The sequence below is a fragment of the Apaloderma vittatum genome, unplaced genomic scaffold, assembly GCF_000703405.1.
Source record: "Apaloderma vittatum isolate BGI_N311 unplaced genomic scaffold, ASM70340v1 scaffold16307, whole genome shotgun sequence".
Lineage (NCBI taxonomy): Eukaryota > Metazoa > Chordata > Aves > Trogoniformes > Trogonidae > Apaloderma > Apaloderma vittatum.
Window position 1 is genome coordinate 6,210 of NW_009727960.1, and position 16,088 is coordinate 22,297.

General features: G+C 39.8%; 1 protein-coding gene across 1 annotated transcript in view; it reads right to left on the reverse strand.

Annotated features, from left to right (window-relative positions):
• Positions 1–9,916: 9,916 nt before the first annotated feature.
• Positions 9,917–16,088, reverse strand: part of TTC26 (tetratricopeptide repeat domain 26) — a gene marked incomplete at its 5' end in the record, with an annotated part of 45,801 nt that continues 39,629 nt past the window's right edge. The window contains 3 exons of the mRNA XM_009873914.1: positions 9,917–10,028; positions 11,381–11,514; positions 15,338–15,444. Of these exons, the coding sequence (XP_009872216.1) occupies positions 9,917–10,028; positions 11,381–11,514; positions 15,338–15,444 (353 nt within the window). The remainder of the gene's footprint in view (positions 10,029–11,380; positions 11,515–15,337; positions 15,445–16,088) is intronic.

Here is a 16,088-nt window from a genome sequence, read left to right on the forward strand (position 1 = left end):
AAAAGGTAACGTGCAATAGATGGGCTGTTGAGGAGGGTTTCTCTTGTGAGTGCTGACCTAGGACAGAACACTCACTCTCTCAGTGCCCATGAAAAGCAGAGCCAGTCAGACTGCAGGCTAGACTAGCCTTGGTCACTTGCCACTGGGATATTTTCTGGTTTTTAGTGAAATACAAACATTTTAATAATTATTTTTAAAATATTTAATTTATTAAATACCACAATCTAATAAAAATCAGTATAATTGCTGTTCAGGAAGTGAGTGTCAAGTGATACTCAGCCTCTCAAAAAAGAGAATTACATAAAATACACTTGTAGATTGCAAAGCAGCCTTCTAGGAGTCATAAAGACATACAATGTAAAATTTGGCCGTAAGCTTGGAGAAATTTACTTTTTCTCTGCTTTAATTTTCAGACTGATTTTACAAAAACTCCAGTTTCCTGAACGCTTTTTTTCAGTGCCTTTCAACACGTTGGAATCTGCTTTTATCTGTATAAAGTTCTACATTTAAATAAGTGCACATTATCACAGACAGCTGAGGGTGATTGCATAAACAAAATACCAAATTTTAAACCTTCATATAAGCTTATGATCAGAACAGTCAGAAGCGTATTTGCATGTGCAGTTCAGCATTTTCATACTTCCACAATTTTATTTCCAAACCAAATTGCCTTCAAAAAGCAAAGCATATATTCATCACTGAGAATTAATGACATCCTGAGCTTGCAGTTTAACAAAAAGCTGCTTTTGAGTTGCCACAGAATTAAAAATAGCATCTAAAAAATTACTTAAGAAAAATTGTTTTCCATACATGAATAATTTAAATAGAGAAATTGAATTTTATTAAACTGTTTTTTACCACCTCAGGATAACATCTGCAAACTTACTGAGGGTGCACTCAATTCCCTTATCCAGATCATCGATAAAGATGTTAAACAAGACTGGCCCGAAAACTGAGCCCTGGGGAACATTTGCTTTTGAACAGCTGCCAACTGGATTTAACTCTTTTTACCACCACTCTCCGGGCTCGGACATCCAGCCAGACTACACCTGTCCACACCATGAGCTGCCAGCTGCTCTAGCAGAGCGCTCTGAGAGACGGTGTCAAAGGCCTTACTAAAGTCCAGCCAGACAACATCCACAGACTTTCCCTCATCCACTAGGCGAGTCACCCAGTCATAGAAGGAGATCAGGATGGTCAAGCAGGACCTGCCTTTCATGAACCCCTGCCGGCTGGACCTGATCCCCTGGATGTCCTGTACATGCCATGTGGGTGCACTCTCATTTAACATCTTAATCAATGATCTGGATGAGGGGATTGAGTGCACGCTCACTAAGTTTGCAGATGACACCAAATTGAGTGGGAGTGTTGATCTGCTCGAGGCTAGGAAGGCTCTGCAGAGAGATCTGGACAAGCTGGATCAATGGGCTGAGGTCCATTGTATGAGGTTTAACAAGGTTGATTGCCAGGTCTTGGGGAGGAATGGCTGGAAAGCTGCCTGGCAGAAAAGAACCTGGGGGTGTTGGTGGACAGCTGGCTGAACGTGAGCCAGCAGTATGCCTGGGTGGCCAAGGAAGCCAACAGCATTCTGGCCTGTATCAGAAATGGCATGGCCAGCAGGGCCGGGGAAGTGATTGTCCCCCTGTACTCGGCACTGGTGAGGCTGCACATTGAGTGCTGTGTTCAGTTTTGGGTGTTGCAGTATAAGAAAAACATTGAGGTGGTGAAATGTGTCTAGAGAAGGGCAATGATCCTGATGAGGGGTCTTATAAGAAGGAGATGAGGGAACTGGGATTGTTTAGTCTGGAGAAAGGAGGCTGAGGGGAGACTTTATCACTCACTACAACTACCTGAAAGGAGGTTGTGATGAGGTGGGCGTTGGTCTTTTCTCCCAAGTAACTAGTGATAGGGCAAGAGGAAATGGGCTCAAGTTGCACCACGGGAGGTTTAGATTAGATAGTAGGAAAAAATTGTTTACTGAAAGAGTTCTGAAGCATTGGAACAGGCTTCCCAGGGAAGTGGTGGAGTCACCATCCCTGGAGGTGTTCAAAAAATGTGTAATGTGGCACTTTGGGACATGGTTTAGTGGTCATCGTGGTGTTGGGTTGATGGTTGGACTTGATGCTCTTAGAGGTCTCTCGTTGTAGATTCGGACACGACACATCTGAATGGTATTAAAATGGCTCAAAAATGGCTACTTTATTACACAAAGGGTGTGCCTTTTATACATAGTCGAAGGTACTAGAAGACGGTAGTGTGGCCTTTTCTTATAGGTCAAACACTTGTTTTTCACATTCTAATTGGTTAACAATTAGCAGCTTCTGGCTGGGCTCATCCCCCTGGATCTTGAGGGAGAAAGTTCCGCAAACATGTCCAAACTCAGTACACACAACTTCCCATCTTAAGGGTACACTGCGAATTTGTCAAGGTCAATGTCTTCAACCAATGCCAGGTTACCAGCAGTTCAGCTGCCATCCCCCACAGAGGTCTTTTCCAACCTTACTGATTCTATGATTCTGTAAGTTGTATTTTGAGAAGACGTGAAATTTAAAGATTTTTGAGCATAGCAGCAATAGCAGTGATGGTTTTAAGAATAGATGCAACATATCAGAAACGCTTGTGAAAACAAGCTACATTTTCTATATGACAGCTTTATTTCAAATGTCATTTTCCTGACCATAAAAGCATTCCCCCTTAGATTGATAAGTAATTGTACAGTTGGATTTAGCTTATATTGAATACTTATCCAAATGCTTCCTCACTGCTTTAAGAGACTGAATTATGTCTTAGTATCATGCTGATTTCTAGTCCTCCATAGGATGCAGCATATTTTACAAATCTGAACAAACTTTGCCTCGAATGCCTGTGAAGTGGAGCGAGGCAAGTGATGCTTAGAGATGGGGTGATGGGAGGAAGAGATTCCTGGGCACCTGTATGTCAGCAGTGCTTTGTGGTGGTCCTGTAGGATCAGTTATGTTATTAGAGAGGTGGGAAGGGAAAACACTTGGTAGGAGAGGTGAAAGGGCAGAAACGAAAAGCAGTGATAGAACCTGCTTGGGATTAACAAGCTAAACTGAATGGGAAGTTTTATAAAGCTTCCCTCAGGAATTACCTTGCTGAGGAACTACCTTGCTGACCTGAAAATAACTCTTCTGCCTTTAAATGGTAGGGAAAACCACTGACTTTTTTTTTACAGAAATACATAACCCCCAAGTTTGTTCAGGGATGACTAAGTTCAGCACATGTGAGTAAGTCAGACAAAAGTCAGACTGACCTTGTGGAACATCAATATTATGGTAATTGTCAGTAATGGGAATATATTATGCAGTTTAAGACTTGGTTTATTGGTTTCTGTAATTTAATTTTTCTCAAGTTTTCTTAGATACAGCTATCACTCATGGACTGATTTTCAAGAGATGCATTTACTTCATGTGATATGAATTAACTCACCAGCTCTGCAAAGTAAGATGTTGTGTTTTGTCACATAATGGCTACGCCTGTAATGCCCTCACCCACTGATGTGAGGCAAGGAAAAGATTACCAGTAGCTTTAGAGAAGACAGGCACAATGATCCCATCATGCTTAAGAAGGACAAAATTGTCAAAGAAAATTGTTACAATGTGCATTGTAACTCTTAGAATTGAAGCATGGTTCTTTTCTACATGATATAAACTGTCTCGACATTATTGTATGTGTTCCCAAAATATTTCTTTTGTATATTATATAATTCTGTGGGGATTTTTTACTGACCACATGAAGTTGCTTGCAGTGATCAAGGAACAGATGGCAGAGTCTGAGGCTCATAATTCTTCCCTAGTTCAGGGCCAGCTTAAAGTGTGGTTTGAGGACTCCAAAACCACAATGCAATTCCTAGGCCCATGGAAGTGCAATTCAGAGGCAACAGCATAGGTGGAACCCACTTTTCAGTTAGATTCAGTTGTCTCTGAGAACCGCCACAAACCATCCCACAGCGTATTTCCTGTCAAAATAAGTCCCAGGTTCTTGAAGATCTACCTGTAAAAACATTTTAAAGACCATTACTTATTTTACTGCATTCATTATTTTAAGTTATCTTAAAGAATTAATAACAATAATACAATATGCAGCAATTAGGCACATTTAAGTATGAATTGAAACAGAAGTTCTCTTTTTAACTGAAGAATATACTGCGTCTTTTTCCTGTCAAAATAAGTCCCAGGTTCTTGAAGATCTACCTGTAAAAACATTTTAAAGACCATTACTTATTTTACTGCATTCATTATTTTAAGTTATCTTAAAGAATTAATAACAATAATACAATATGCAGCAATTAGGCACATTTAAGTATGAATTGAAACAGAAGTTCTCTTTTTAACTGAAGAATATACTGCGTCTTCTCAAAAGTCACAGATCTTAATAAATATAGATTTTTATTTTTAAGTCTGTAAATACATGCTAGTGTAATTCATCAATTAAGCAAGAACTATAAGGAATTTGGGAACTGTCTGCTTCCAAATGAAAGTCTAAACTCTCCAAAATCAAAAGTGAGCTTTTGGTGTGTGACTTCTAAATGTGATTATAGGGGGAGAAAAAAAAACTTATTTCAAATTCTGCAAGCAGTTTGAACAACTGGACTCCATCAGTCTTTCTGGGATGCTGTAAGAATCATTTAATAAAGAATGAATGGCAAGTATTAGCTCCCATGTCATGGATCTTTTGCAAGTTTAGCTGAATACAACCATATTGCAGTCACACATAAATTTCTAATGTGATATACCTGATCTAAAAGACTAGCACAATCCAGTATCCTTAAGGTACATGTTAAATAAATTGAGATTGTCAGATGATGAAAAGCAGCCATCAGTTATGATTAATAGAGTATTTTGGGGGTTTACTTTAGTATGGTCCTGGAAGGATGGAGGATCCAACATATCCCTTGACGATCCAGATATAGATGTAAACCAGCACTAATAAAAGGCTGTAGAGAAACAGACTAGTAATTAGTGAGGGTCAGATCTGCATAAGACGGAAAACTGAGCCCATTTGAACAAAATATAGTTTTTGTAGAGCTAAAGGCAGGCTGTCTCTTCTGAAGAGTAGACTGTATCCTGAAAAATATCACTTCTGGAAAAACCCTCCATGTCATGTTGCAGTCAAGAAGCAATTTAATCCAAGCTTCCCCTGTGATAACACGGCAAAACCGGTGAATGCAGTCTTTGAGTGTACATGTAGGAGAATCATAGAAACAGAGAATCACAGAATGTCAGGGGTTGGAAGGGACCACAAATATCATCTAGCCCAACCCCCTGTGACAGCAGGATCACCTACAGCAGGCCACACAGGAACGCATCCAGGCGGGTTTTGAATGTCTCCAGAGAAGGAGAGTCCACAACCTCCCAGGGCAACCTGTGCCAGTGCTCTGTCACCCTCACTGGACACAATATTCCAGATGTGGCCTCACCAGGGCAGAGTAGAGGGGCAGGAGGACCTCCCTTGACCTACTAGCTACTCCCCTTCTAATCCACCCCAGGATGCCATTGGCCTTCTTGGCCACGAGGGCACATTGCTGGCTCATGGGCATCCTGCTGGCCACCAGAACCCCCAGGTCCCTTTCACCTACACTGCTCTTCAATAGGTCAGTCCCCAACCTATACTGACACATCAAGGAACAGTATGGAGGAACATATTCCAATATTCCATATAGTGATAAATTATGCCTAATGCTACACGGCCATGTTTTTTTAAAAAAATCTGTTGAAAAATGGATTGCCAGTTTTCCAGACTGGAAAATATCCTTACAAGTGATACTGTCTTTGATATAGACAAAGGTGGCTTGATTTTTAAGAAAATCAAACCACTAACAAAGAATTCTAGGTTTTACTGACTAATGACAAAGATGAAGATTGGAAGAATCAAGACAAGACTGAATTAAAAAACAAGCTGAATTTACAGTTAAGGTATAATTTCTAAATGAGCAAAGATGATTTAGCCAGTTGAACAAATTGACAAGTAAAACTATGGATTTTTCATTATCCATCTTCACATTAAGACTCTCAAATTTATTTCTGGAAAATATTTTTATGGAAAGTCAAGTTAGTTACTGGATTCAACACAAATATTAGCAGATGAAATCCACCATCTTGCACCATGTAAGGTCAAGCCAGATTATCTTGTAGTCCGTTAATGACTTGATTTTAGTGGTTACCGGTGACACTGTCCTGCAATTATCTACTTAATCAGTGATTGTATGAATAGATTAAATGGGGAGAGGGATGTCTAGAAATGAAACACAAGAGAAATTACTTCTGGAGATAACACAGGGAAAATTTGCGTTAAGAGAAAACCAATGGGCAAAACCCAGATGTGCTCCTCCATGCAGGTATAGCTCCCATATAGTGAGGCTACATATGTAATTGTAGCTATATATGTAATTGTTGATTTTATGTCTTACTAACTAATGGCCAAATTCCTTATTCAACATTGGACAACTTTGTTATGAACATGAATGAGCAATCTTAAAGCTGAGGGAAACACACAAACCTAAACACCTGCTACAGTCCACCAAGTTGGAACGTGACGTGGCTTTTCCTTCACAACGAGCTTGCCACCTCCAGTTTAGTACGTTACTTGGCTCCAGCTTTTACTACACTTAGAAGTTATATGCTGGATTCCAAAATTAATCCAAGAGGGTTGCTGCTATATTGGATCAGTTCAGAGGTTGGCCAAAGCAGATGTTATCCTGGAACTCACTGGCAGCAACAGGCAGGATAAATGTCCTCCCCTGCAGTGTAGATGTCATTGGCAGAAATGTTGCTCAGGTATTACTAAGTTTAATTAAAGGTCATCTTCTTTATCTATCGGGAATAAGTCAACACCCAACTAAAAGCAGTTACACGCTGTTTCAGGTTTGGCTTTCTCTACCAGTCGCTATTAATGATATGATTGCTAGCACAGTACCTTCCATGCATTCTCTATAGCTCATTTTCCACAATCAGATGCTTATTCAGAGTATAAGAAACAACTGTATTTTCTATACTCTTCCTTGAAATTCTAATGATGCAAGAATTTCTTTCTGCCTTAGTCTCTCTTCCACTACATTATCTGAAATGCCACTGTTTCAATTTTATATTCACTTACTCCAGACCAAATAAACCCAACTGTTTCCCTGACTCTGCACATACATTCGTCACTGTCTGCTTGTTCTGTATAGGTCACTTTTGTTGGTTTTCTTCTACACTGATTCTGAGCTGTCCAATTTAGAGCACCCTGAATCCTTACGTTCCCACAGTTCAAGGAAATATGGAAATGGATAGGGATAAAATTTTCCTAACTCTACTTAAGAAATGGCTTTCAAAACTCTTTATTAACTTCCCTTTCTGTATCAGCTAAGGCAATTCCTAGTCACATCTCAGTTCTTTGAACTCGATCTCAAACAACAGAAGATGTTCTTAGAATGCATTTCTAATGTAAAATTAACACCAGTATTTCAGCACATTTCTTGTCCTGCATTTTAATAGTACGTACATATCTGTTCCATTACCAAGATCCTAAATGCTAGGACAATACATAATGTATCTTTTATTTCACCACTGCTCAAGGCAAAGCCCTGCAATCCCCTGTTCTTTATGTCTTAAATGACAAAAGCTTTATTATTGTCCTAGTTTGAGCTAAACGGAGCTAATTCTGTTCAGCAATTTTATTTTTCAGCTCAGCCTCTTCCAAGAGGCTGCACTTTCTGAAGTTGGCAGCATGTTTCTGCGGACAGTGTCTGCTACTAGAAGTGGTAATACCTGATGTTTAGTTACTGCCAGAGATGGATACACAGAAAGGTTCTTGCTGATCCTTGCTCCTGTATTGACCAAGGTCACTGCTGGATCTTGTGTGCCACTCTGGGGGTGCCAGGAAGTAAAAGGGGTCACAAGGAAGTAAAAGGTTGCACCCCCAACAAGGAATGGACAGAACAGGTGACCAAGAGTATTCCATTCCATGTTCGAGGAGGACTTCATCCAATCTGCCTTTCAACCTGATCTTGAGTTCCTGAATCCAACTCCTGTATCCAGCTCCTGAAGCTGCTGAGCTTCTCCGGTGCCGCCTGCTCTGCAGATCAGTGGGGATTGCTACTGGCAGGGCAAAGCCAGGTTCAATATTAATTTGTATGTATTTGTATATATTTCATTATTTCTATCTTATTAGTAGTATAATTGTTTCATTAAAGTTGTTCTAGTTTTCTTTTCCAATCTGTCAGTCTCTCTGCCTCATTCCCTTTCCCTTTCCTTTTGGGAAGGGAGAGGGGTTACAGAGCATCTGTCAGCATTGGTGGCCAGCCCAGCCCGAACCCTCGGCAATTACCAGTCAATAAAATGCACTCTGCTACCCTCCATGTTATTTAGCGTATCATTCATTATCACATGCGACTAGTGAACAAAGGTGAGGTTTTCAAAAACGTCTACACTAGTCAGAGATAGAGAATTTAAAATTAGTCCCCAAGCCCTTATGCTGCAATATCATCACACTTACTTCAGAAGAGTCAGCCAACGTGTAAAACGGCCTGCACTGGATTTGGATGCTCTTCAGCTCTCCTGCAGGTTAAGCTTCAATAAAGGGAGTAATTAGATGCATTTAACATCTGCTACAAAGACACCAACATGATTTTTTTAAGCTTTGCACCAAGACTCATAATTGTATTCCTGTTTCCAACTTAATTAAACTAGGAAGGAAAAGAAAAATGCATTTTACAAGTAAAATATGTTTTGTAACTGCTTTCAGTGAAAACGCTGCTCCTTCCACACCTCTTTTGAATGAGCGGAAGGTTGCCCCCGCCCCTGCTGAAAGGCTTTGTTATTGTAGCTAGTATGATGGATCAGTTTTCTAGATGTAAATCCAAGGAGCCACAATTATCAGCGTACTTCTAGATACCTGAATGATGACACCCACGGTTTTTGCTTAAAGCAGTAAAAACACTGACAGGTTATATGGCAGACAGGTATATACATTCCACATACACCCAGCCTCCTTATTTGCAGCAAACTACCATAAAATCAGGACCAAGGCCAATGGCTTGCCTTTGATTGATCAGTGAACATGCGTTTAACGACCAGTCACAGATCTGCCCATTTCCACAGCAAAATTAACATACTATTTCAACTTCTGCAGTATGAAGCAACACAGACCAACAAGACATTCAATTGTGGATTCAATTAAGAGCTTTAATTGAAGCAGAGACAGTAGAGAATACAGTATTTTATTTTATCCATCAGCTTGCTAAACTAAATGGATTACACACATGAATGATATTAACATGAATAAATGTTCTCAGCATCAAACCTCAAAGCGAGATTGAACAATACAGTCAGTCAAATCTCCATGCTCTGAAAAGGCATCATGCTTTGCGACCAACCAAAGAAGCAAATAAGCCGCTACGGACCTTGGCATTTGAGGTTGATTAACCCCCATCTAACCACCAAATCATGCTAAAACAATCCATACAGACAAAAAAAAGAAATGACAGTATTAATTATTGAGATGTGTCCATAAAAGGACAGTGCTCAGAATATGGTTTGTATTTTATCCCAGACAGATAATAATATAGAAATCTTTGTGTATTATCTGATACCATTCCTCCTGGGTTTTGGTGGTCGCTGCCATCTTCTCTACTTGTCACATTCTGTCATTTGCTGAAGTAAATTTGTCTCACTCATTTAGCAAATGATTCCTCTCCAGAGGTCTGAAGGTTTGCTGAAAATAGCTCTACAAAGCGGTCCAGTAAGATGTGGAGAAATCTGAGGAACATCTGAGGAGCACTTTGACTTGGGGACAGTTGGAATTGCTACTAAATAATTGAAACTTTGGATGAGGAACAGAGAGTGGTCCAACAAAACAAGTACCAGAAAAGCTTTAATTAAAAAAAACCCAACACAACAAAACCAAACAAACTGACTTAAACAGGGACTTTGTTCTCCTTGGCCCACTTTTTCAAGATGCGGACAATGTATTCTGCTTGAGAATTACCAGTGCTCTTCAGAAGATGCACAACTTCCCGCAGAGTCTCTCTACAAAGGTGAAAAGCAAATATTTAAATGAGGGTAAGATGCAACTGATCAAATAAACAACTACCCATGCCCAAACTTTGGCAAAACACGGTTCCTAGACAGAGATGTTCATTCATCTGCAGAGCAGGACTAGATAAAAATGCACAGTAGATGAGATCCCAGGGGACAAAAAATAAAGGTCCTGTATATAACTGCAAGGAGAGAAATTAAAAGTAAAAAAAGCCACCCCCTCAAAAAAAACCCAACAAACAAACGAGCAAACTGTAATTAGTTTGGAGCTTAGTGTGTGCATGTGTGGTGTATTTATATAAAAATCCTTACTCTTGCAAAATAGTTCCCCAGAACAAAGCAATCTTTTTCGGTTTTTATCTTTAATGCTGCTTGCTAGATGGCAACATCTAGCTTAATGCTGCCAAAGCACCTTACACATAAATATAGGTAATGTGGAGATTAACATTACCAGTAGGATAAACCACTGTGAAGCTGCAGTTTGGCAGCTATTTTACAGCAAGAACTTGTACACATATTGAAAACCAGGCAAGCTACATGTATTTTACTGCATCTGTTGCAGTAATTGCTGAAAGGACACTTGAAGGGTGCAGTAGTTAATGAGATTATTCCAACAGAGAAGGGAATACAAGGAAGGTGTAGAAGCCAAGACACACACCTACCAGGCATGAATGAAACAGCAACTTTGGGCAGGGAAGAAAGGCCATCTGGCATCACAGCAGAATATTCATGAGAGAATAATTCTTAAACACACCCTCTCTACTCTCTCTTATTCTCCCATTCAGTGAAACGGGCCAAAAGCAAAATTATCAGCAACACAGGTAATTTCCTTTAAGCTTTTGTCAAGTAAGAATGTTTGGCTGACACGGTATCTTCAGAAAGCAAATTTTAGTGAAAACACAGTCTCATCCACTCAGAGAAATCATGTCCTTCCTATACCACTGAGTAAACGCTTCCTTAGTCCTATGCTATGAACCTTAAAAAATGTCATGGGACCAGCTTTCCACTTTTACACCATCAACATGAAACAAGGTTCTTTTCCCTCAGTTCATGAACATACTGCATTTATAGCTTAGCTCTTCCTAGTATAATGACTAACATGGGTTTTTTTCCTACAGTTCATAGCACTGGCTGGTAAGTTATTCTCCATTTATAACTGTTGGTGTGGTAGGTAAGTTTCCAATTGATCACTGCATATGGCCAGAGTGTCTATTCTCTGAAAGGTCAATAAAGAATTGGAAGAGGAACATGTAGTCCTAAAGCTAAGATTATGATTCTGGTTTACAGCTAATCTGAAATAGGAAAATAAAAAAATAAAATCAGATACAACACAAAATACTCACTTTGCTTCTTGGCCAGCTAATATCATTTGAAAGACACCCACACAAGCACCTCTCTTGCCTTCCCAGTATTCAGGATTACTGTCCAGTCTCTCCAGAACATCAAATGCCTTGGCTGAATAGTAAAACTGACGCATCTGCACAGAAAGTGAAACATTACACCTGAATATATGACCATTTTTCAGAAGGGGATTAAAAGTTTTAAGCTTGGTTTTCTGAAATCAGCAGTAAGTCGTAGAAGCAACGTGCATTTTCCTGTTTTCTGCAGGCACCAAGTGAGACAGAACAGGCACATTTCAGTTCTATTTAGGGAAACAGGTGGTATTATGACATTAGTGGTCTATGTCTTTGAACATATTCCAGACAAACTGCACTGTGAACTTTATTAGTTGGCAACAATCAGCGCTGTTTTTTTGATCATATACAGATAACGCTAGCTTACGGAACTTCTTCATGAGGTGCCCTATCTAGTGTCATACTGACTACACCAAAGTCCTTGATAGAATAGAATATCAACTTCAAACTAGTTCAAATATTTGAAAACAGAACTACTTTTCCTCACATAGAGACAGTCAGAGAGACATATTTGGACGTCTTTTGAGTTTTAACTTAGAGCTAATTTCTTTTTTTCTTCATTGTTACAGTACAGTACAAAATAAGATTCAGTGACTCTCTAATCCAAAATTTTCCTGAGTGTAGGAAAATTCACTGCCTTAGGTTCTTTATTTGTCAATGGGAACAAGAAGGAAGCTGGTTGGCAACAGTCAGTGTGAAGGGACGAGCCACAGTAACTGTGGCTCTTGAAGTCTGTGTAACTCGTGTGGACCTTAACTCTGTGAGTGTTCTCCACTTGGGAAGCTTGAATAGCAATGTTGTTTGTGGCTAGCATCTTCCCAAGAGACAGCACAGAAGGCAGACTGAGCACGGCCTCCCACCCTTGGGTGGCTGAAAGCTGGCACCTGCTGAGAAAAAAGGACAGGCTGTGGGAGTTATGTTTGGAAACTTCAGCCAGAGAAACACAGGTACTGCAGAATGAGTAATAATTCCCTTTTCTTCACATAAATGGCGATTTTAACCACAGGTGGCCAGAAAGCATTAAATGGATGGGAATAAAGATAGTGAGTATAAACAGTGTCCGATGTTTCAGCTAAAAAGAAAAACTGAATACTGATGTCTCCAAACTGGCATCTGATATAGTTACGTTAAACAGATACTGGTTTAATGTTGTCCTCCTTGTGAGAGGTCTGGAAAACATGACCTATGAAGAGCGGCTGAGGGAACTGGGTTTGTTTAGTCTGGAGAAGAGGAGGCTGAGAGGAGACCTTATTGCCCTCTACAACTACCTAAAAGGAGGCTGTAGTGAGGCTGGTGCTGGTCTCTTCTCTCTAATTACTAATGACAGGACAAGGGGAAATGGCCTCAAGTTGCGTCAGGGTAAGTTTAGATTGGATATTCGGAGGAAGTTCTTTACTGAACGAGTGGTGAGGCACTGGAACAGGCTGCCCAGGGAGGTGGTGGAGTCACCAACCCTGGAGGTGTTTAAAAAAAAAGTAGATCTAGCACTTGAGGCTATGGTGTAGTGGTTGGGTGTGCTGGGATGAAGGTTGGACTAGATGATCTTCAGAGGTCCCTTCCAACCCCTAACATTGTGTGATTCTGTGTGATTCTGTGACTGAAGCTGAGTGGAATTGACGTCTTTAAGTTATTGCCATGGTGCCCTCTGAGGACCTCCAATATAATATGATGGTTCAGAAAGATCTAGAAAATGCCACGCAGACTCAAACAACGTGGGCCTTGCCATTTAGTGGAAGAGGTGCAAACAGGTGGTAGTGTAGAAATACAACTTATAATACTATAGTAATAATTTTTGAAATTAAATTCCCTGGGCTTTGGAGCAGTCATTTATGGCCATATGTAAACACATAATTAACCTGAAAAATTAAGTCTTGCAAGTGCAGGTTTTAAGACATCTAGGTAAATCCGAAGTGTGGAGCTGCTTCTCCTCCGGAGTACAATAAAGTCTTGAGAGAATTTTGGCAAAGTAATCAACTGATTTAAGTGAGACTTAAAATGGTTTAGAGAGATCTTACATAAGGTTGACTGTCAGCTTGCTTTCACAAATTACAGCGATGGGAAACGCCAGAGGCATAGCCACTTGCTTGAGCAGCAAGACTTTTAGAGTGAGTTGGCAGGTTGAATCCCTGAAAGATGTGCAAGAGATAATTCTCTCAGTTTTAGATGAATGCTTTTAAGATCATGATGTAGATTTTCTGACTTTCAGTTACGCATCTGTTTGGATTTTGAGAATACGCTACTCTGTCAGATTAAGGAAAACGGGAAAAAAAAAAGAGTGTTGCAGATAGTATGTGGATATTGCTGCTCTTTGGAGAGCATGGCTGAACTGAGAATTACTGGAAGATTTTCCAGTAAGACTCAGTGTACTCTCTTTATGATGGCAAGTCTGGTCACTGTATCTCTAATAAGCGTATGCTAAAAGCTGCCAGCTCCTGCGTATTCACTTGCATTACACTCCACTGAACCAGCTCCATGAGTTTTACACTTCTTATCTGTGTTTTGCTCTTCTTCTCACATCTGTGTTCTTAAAATAGCGAACCACTATATTCGCACAATCATGAAATTACAATCTTTCTTTATGTTCTATGTATTTAATTTAAATCTAAAATGGCTGCTCCCCAAATGACTTCAGTCCACCTTCTGGCTCTGGCCAATATATTCCGAAAAGCAGATGGTGTGTGTCTCACCATGACACTTTTCCAAAGAACCTCCTTTACTGAGCTGCTACTCCTCGAGGTCCCAACACACAGCACAATCACCCTTGTAGATAGCAGAGAGGATGCTGGAGTCAGCACCCTATACTGAAATCTTGCGCAGCAGTACACTGCATGGGACAACTAATTTTTCTTTCTCCTACAGTGCCATTTACAGCCCTCTCAGACAAGTCTTCTTTACATGCCTCTACATCCATCCTGCAGATGAAGCTCTCATGTTTTCTTGCCATGCTTTGCAGAACAGCGAAACCACTTGAATCAGAGCTAAGTTTCACTGTGTATAGACATCATCACCTGAAGAGTTAGATGCTATGAACTTAAGCAGAATTGCAATCAGCTTTCCAAGATCTCATCACTATTAACATAGCTTTGTATAAATCAGAATTTGGAGGTGTGCTAGCTGTGTATTAGCAGAACTAGTAAACACAATTTAGAAGCTTAGTAGCATTTATTTCAACTTGTTCTAAAACGCCCAGAGCATCCCTCCTAAAGTGGACATAGTCCACTTTTTAAAAGCACAGCTTTTAAAAATGTTAGACAGCTTAGTCTAATCTCATCTCTTTAAAAGTCGCCTCTAGAAAAGCTTCAAAAGAAGAACTATTATGTGCTAGCAGGAATCCAGCTGTAGGCAGTTAAGCTCACCATTTTTCCTGAGTGGTTTTATTCCTAATGACTACATGCACACCGTGTCTTTTCGCCTCAGTTGGGCAGATAGAATCGTAGTTGTGGGAATTCTCTTTCCATTTCCTTACAATCAACAAAGGAGTACCTCCCATTGCCATTATAAGTTTTAAGGAAAAAATAACAGTCCCAGAAAAAAAAGGTACCACAAGGCCGCTCGCTGAATCTATGCCAGATTTTTTTTCTCTTAGAAGTTTCTTGTCATTTCTACCAACAATGAATGCCTAGTAAGAGAAGAAACTGTTATCGTTATTGACAGCTCAAGCATGCAATAATTTAGCAGTGTTTTAATCAGTGGGTTGTCTACCAAGAAGGCCCATAGGTTAAAATATTGATGAATCCTTGCCAAGTCATCTACATTATTAGACACCCCGGTGCTGTAAAAGAAAGTTCACTAGTGATGACAATGATGGAAGCTATCAAAAAAATGGCTGTTGGTACAATCACTGAATTAACATGCCATACACCAAGTTCTAAAGAGAAGACTCACTTTGTAGCAATCATTTGCAATGAGCTGCAATAGCTTAAAGGACTCCCCTGAGGTCTCCATCTTCAGATAGAGCTTCCAGGCCAGCTGTGGTTTCTTATTCATAATATCTGCAATAACAACAAAATGCTGGGTTTATGAAAAGAATATGCCACAAGCAATACTCATGGCACGTGGAATAAATGTTCCTAAATTTCTTTGCTTAATGTAAGTGCATGCCTCACGTTGTAAGAATGAGATTAGGAAGGGAAATTTGTCCCTATCTTCTGGCTCACTAGCAATAACAGTGAATTACCAGAGAATACCAACGTCAAGAGGAATAATTATGGCGTTTACATTTCAATTTATATTTCACAGATACAGCAATAAGCACAACTCTCATGATTTCAGAGGTGATTAAGGAACAGAATGTAAAGCATTAGAGAAGTTATTTTACATAGGACAATGAACTGTGGCAATCCATTTAGATGGTGAGTTTTAGGATTATGTGTTCTTACACACAGAAAAATTTTAATTGGCACTGAACAGAAGTCTTTAATACTTGACGCCCACCTTTATCTAAATATTCAATTCTCATGATTCGTAGCAAACAGAAAAAAAAAGGGGGGTGGGGGAGAGCAGAGCCCCTGCAGGCATAACCAAACTTGTCTTTACATGTCTATGAGGAAAAACATTTCCAAATTCCTGAGATTTTGTGCTCAGATTTTAAATCTGCCTATATGACTAGATTTTTTAGTCAGCCTTAAACATCACT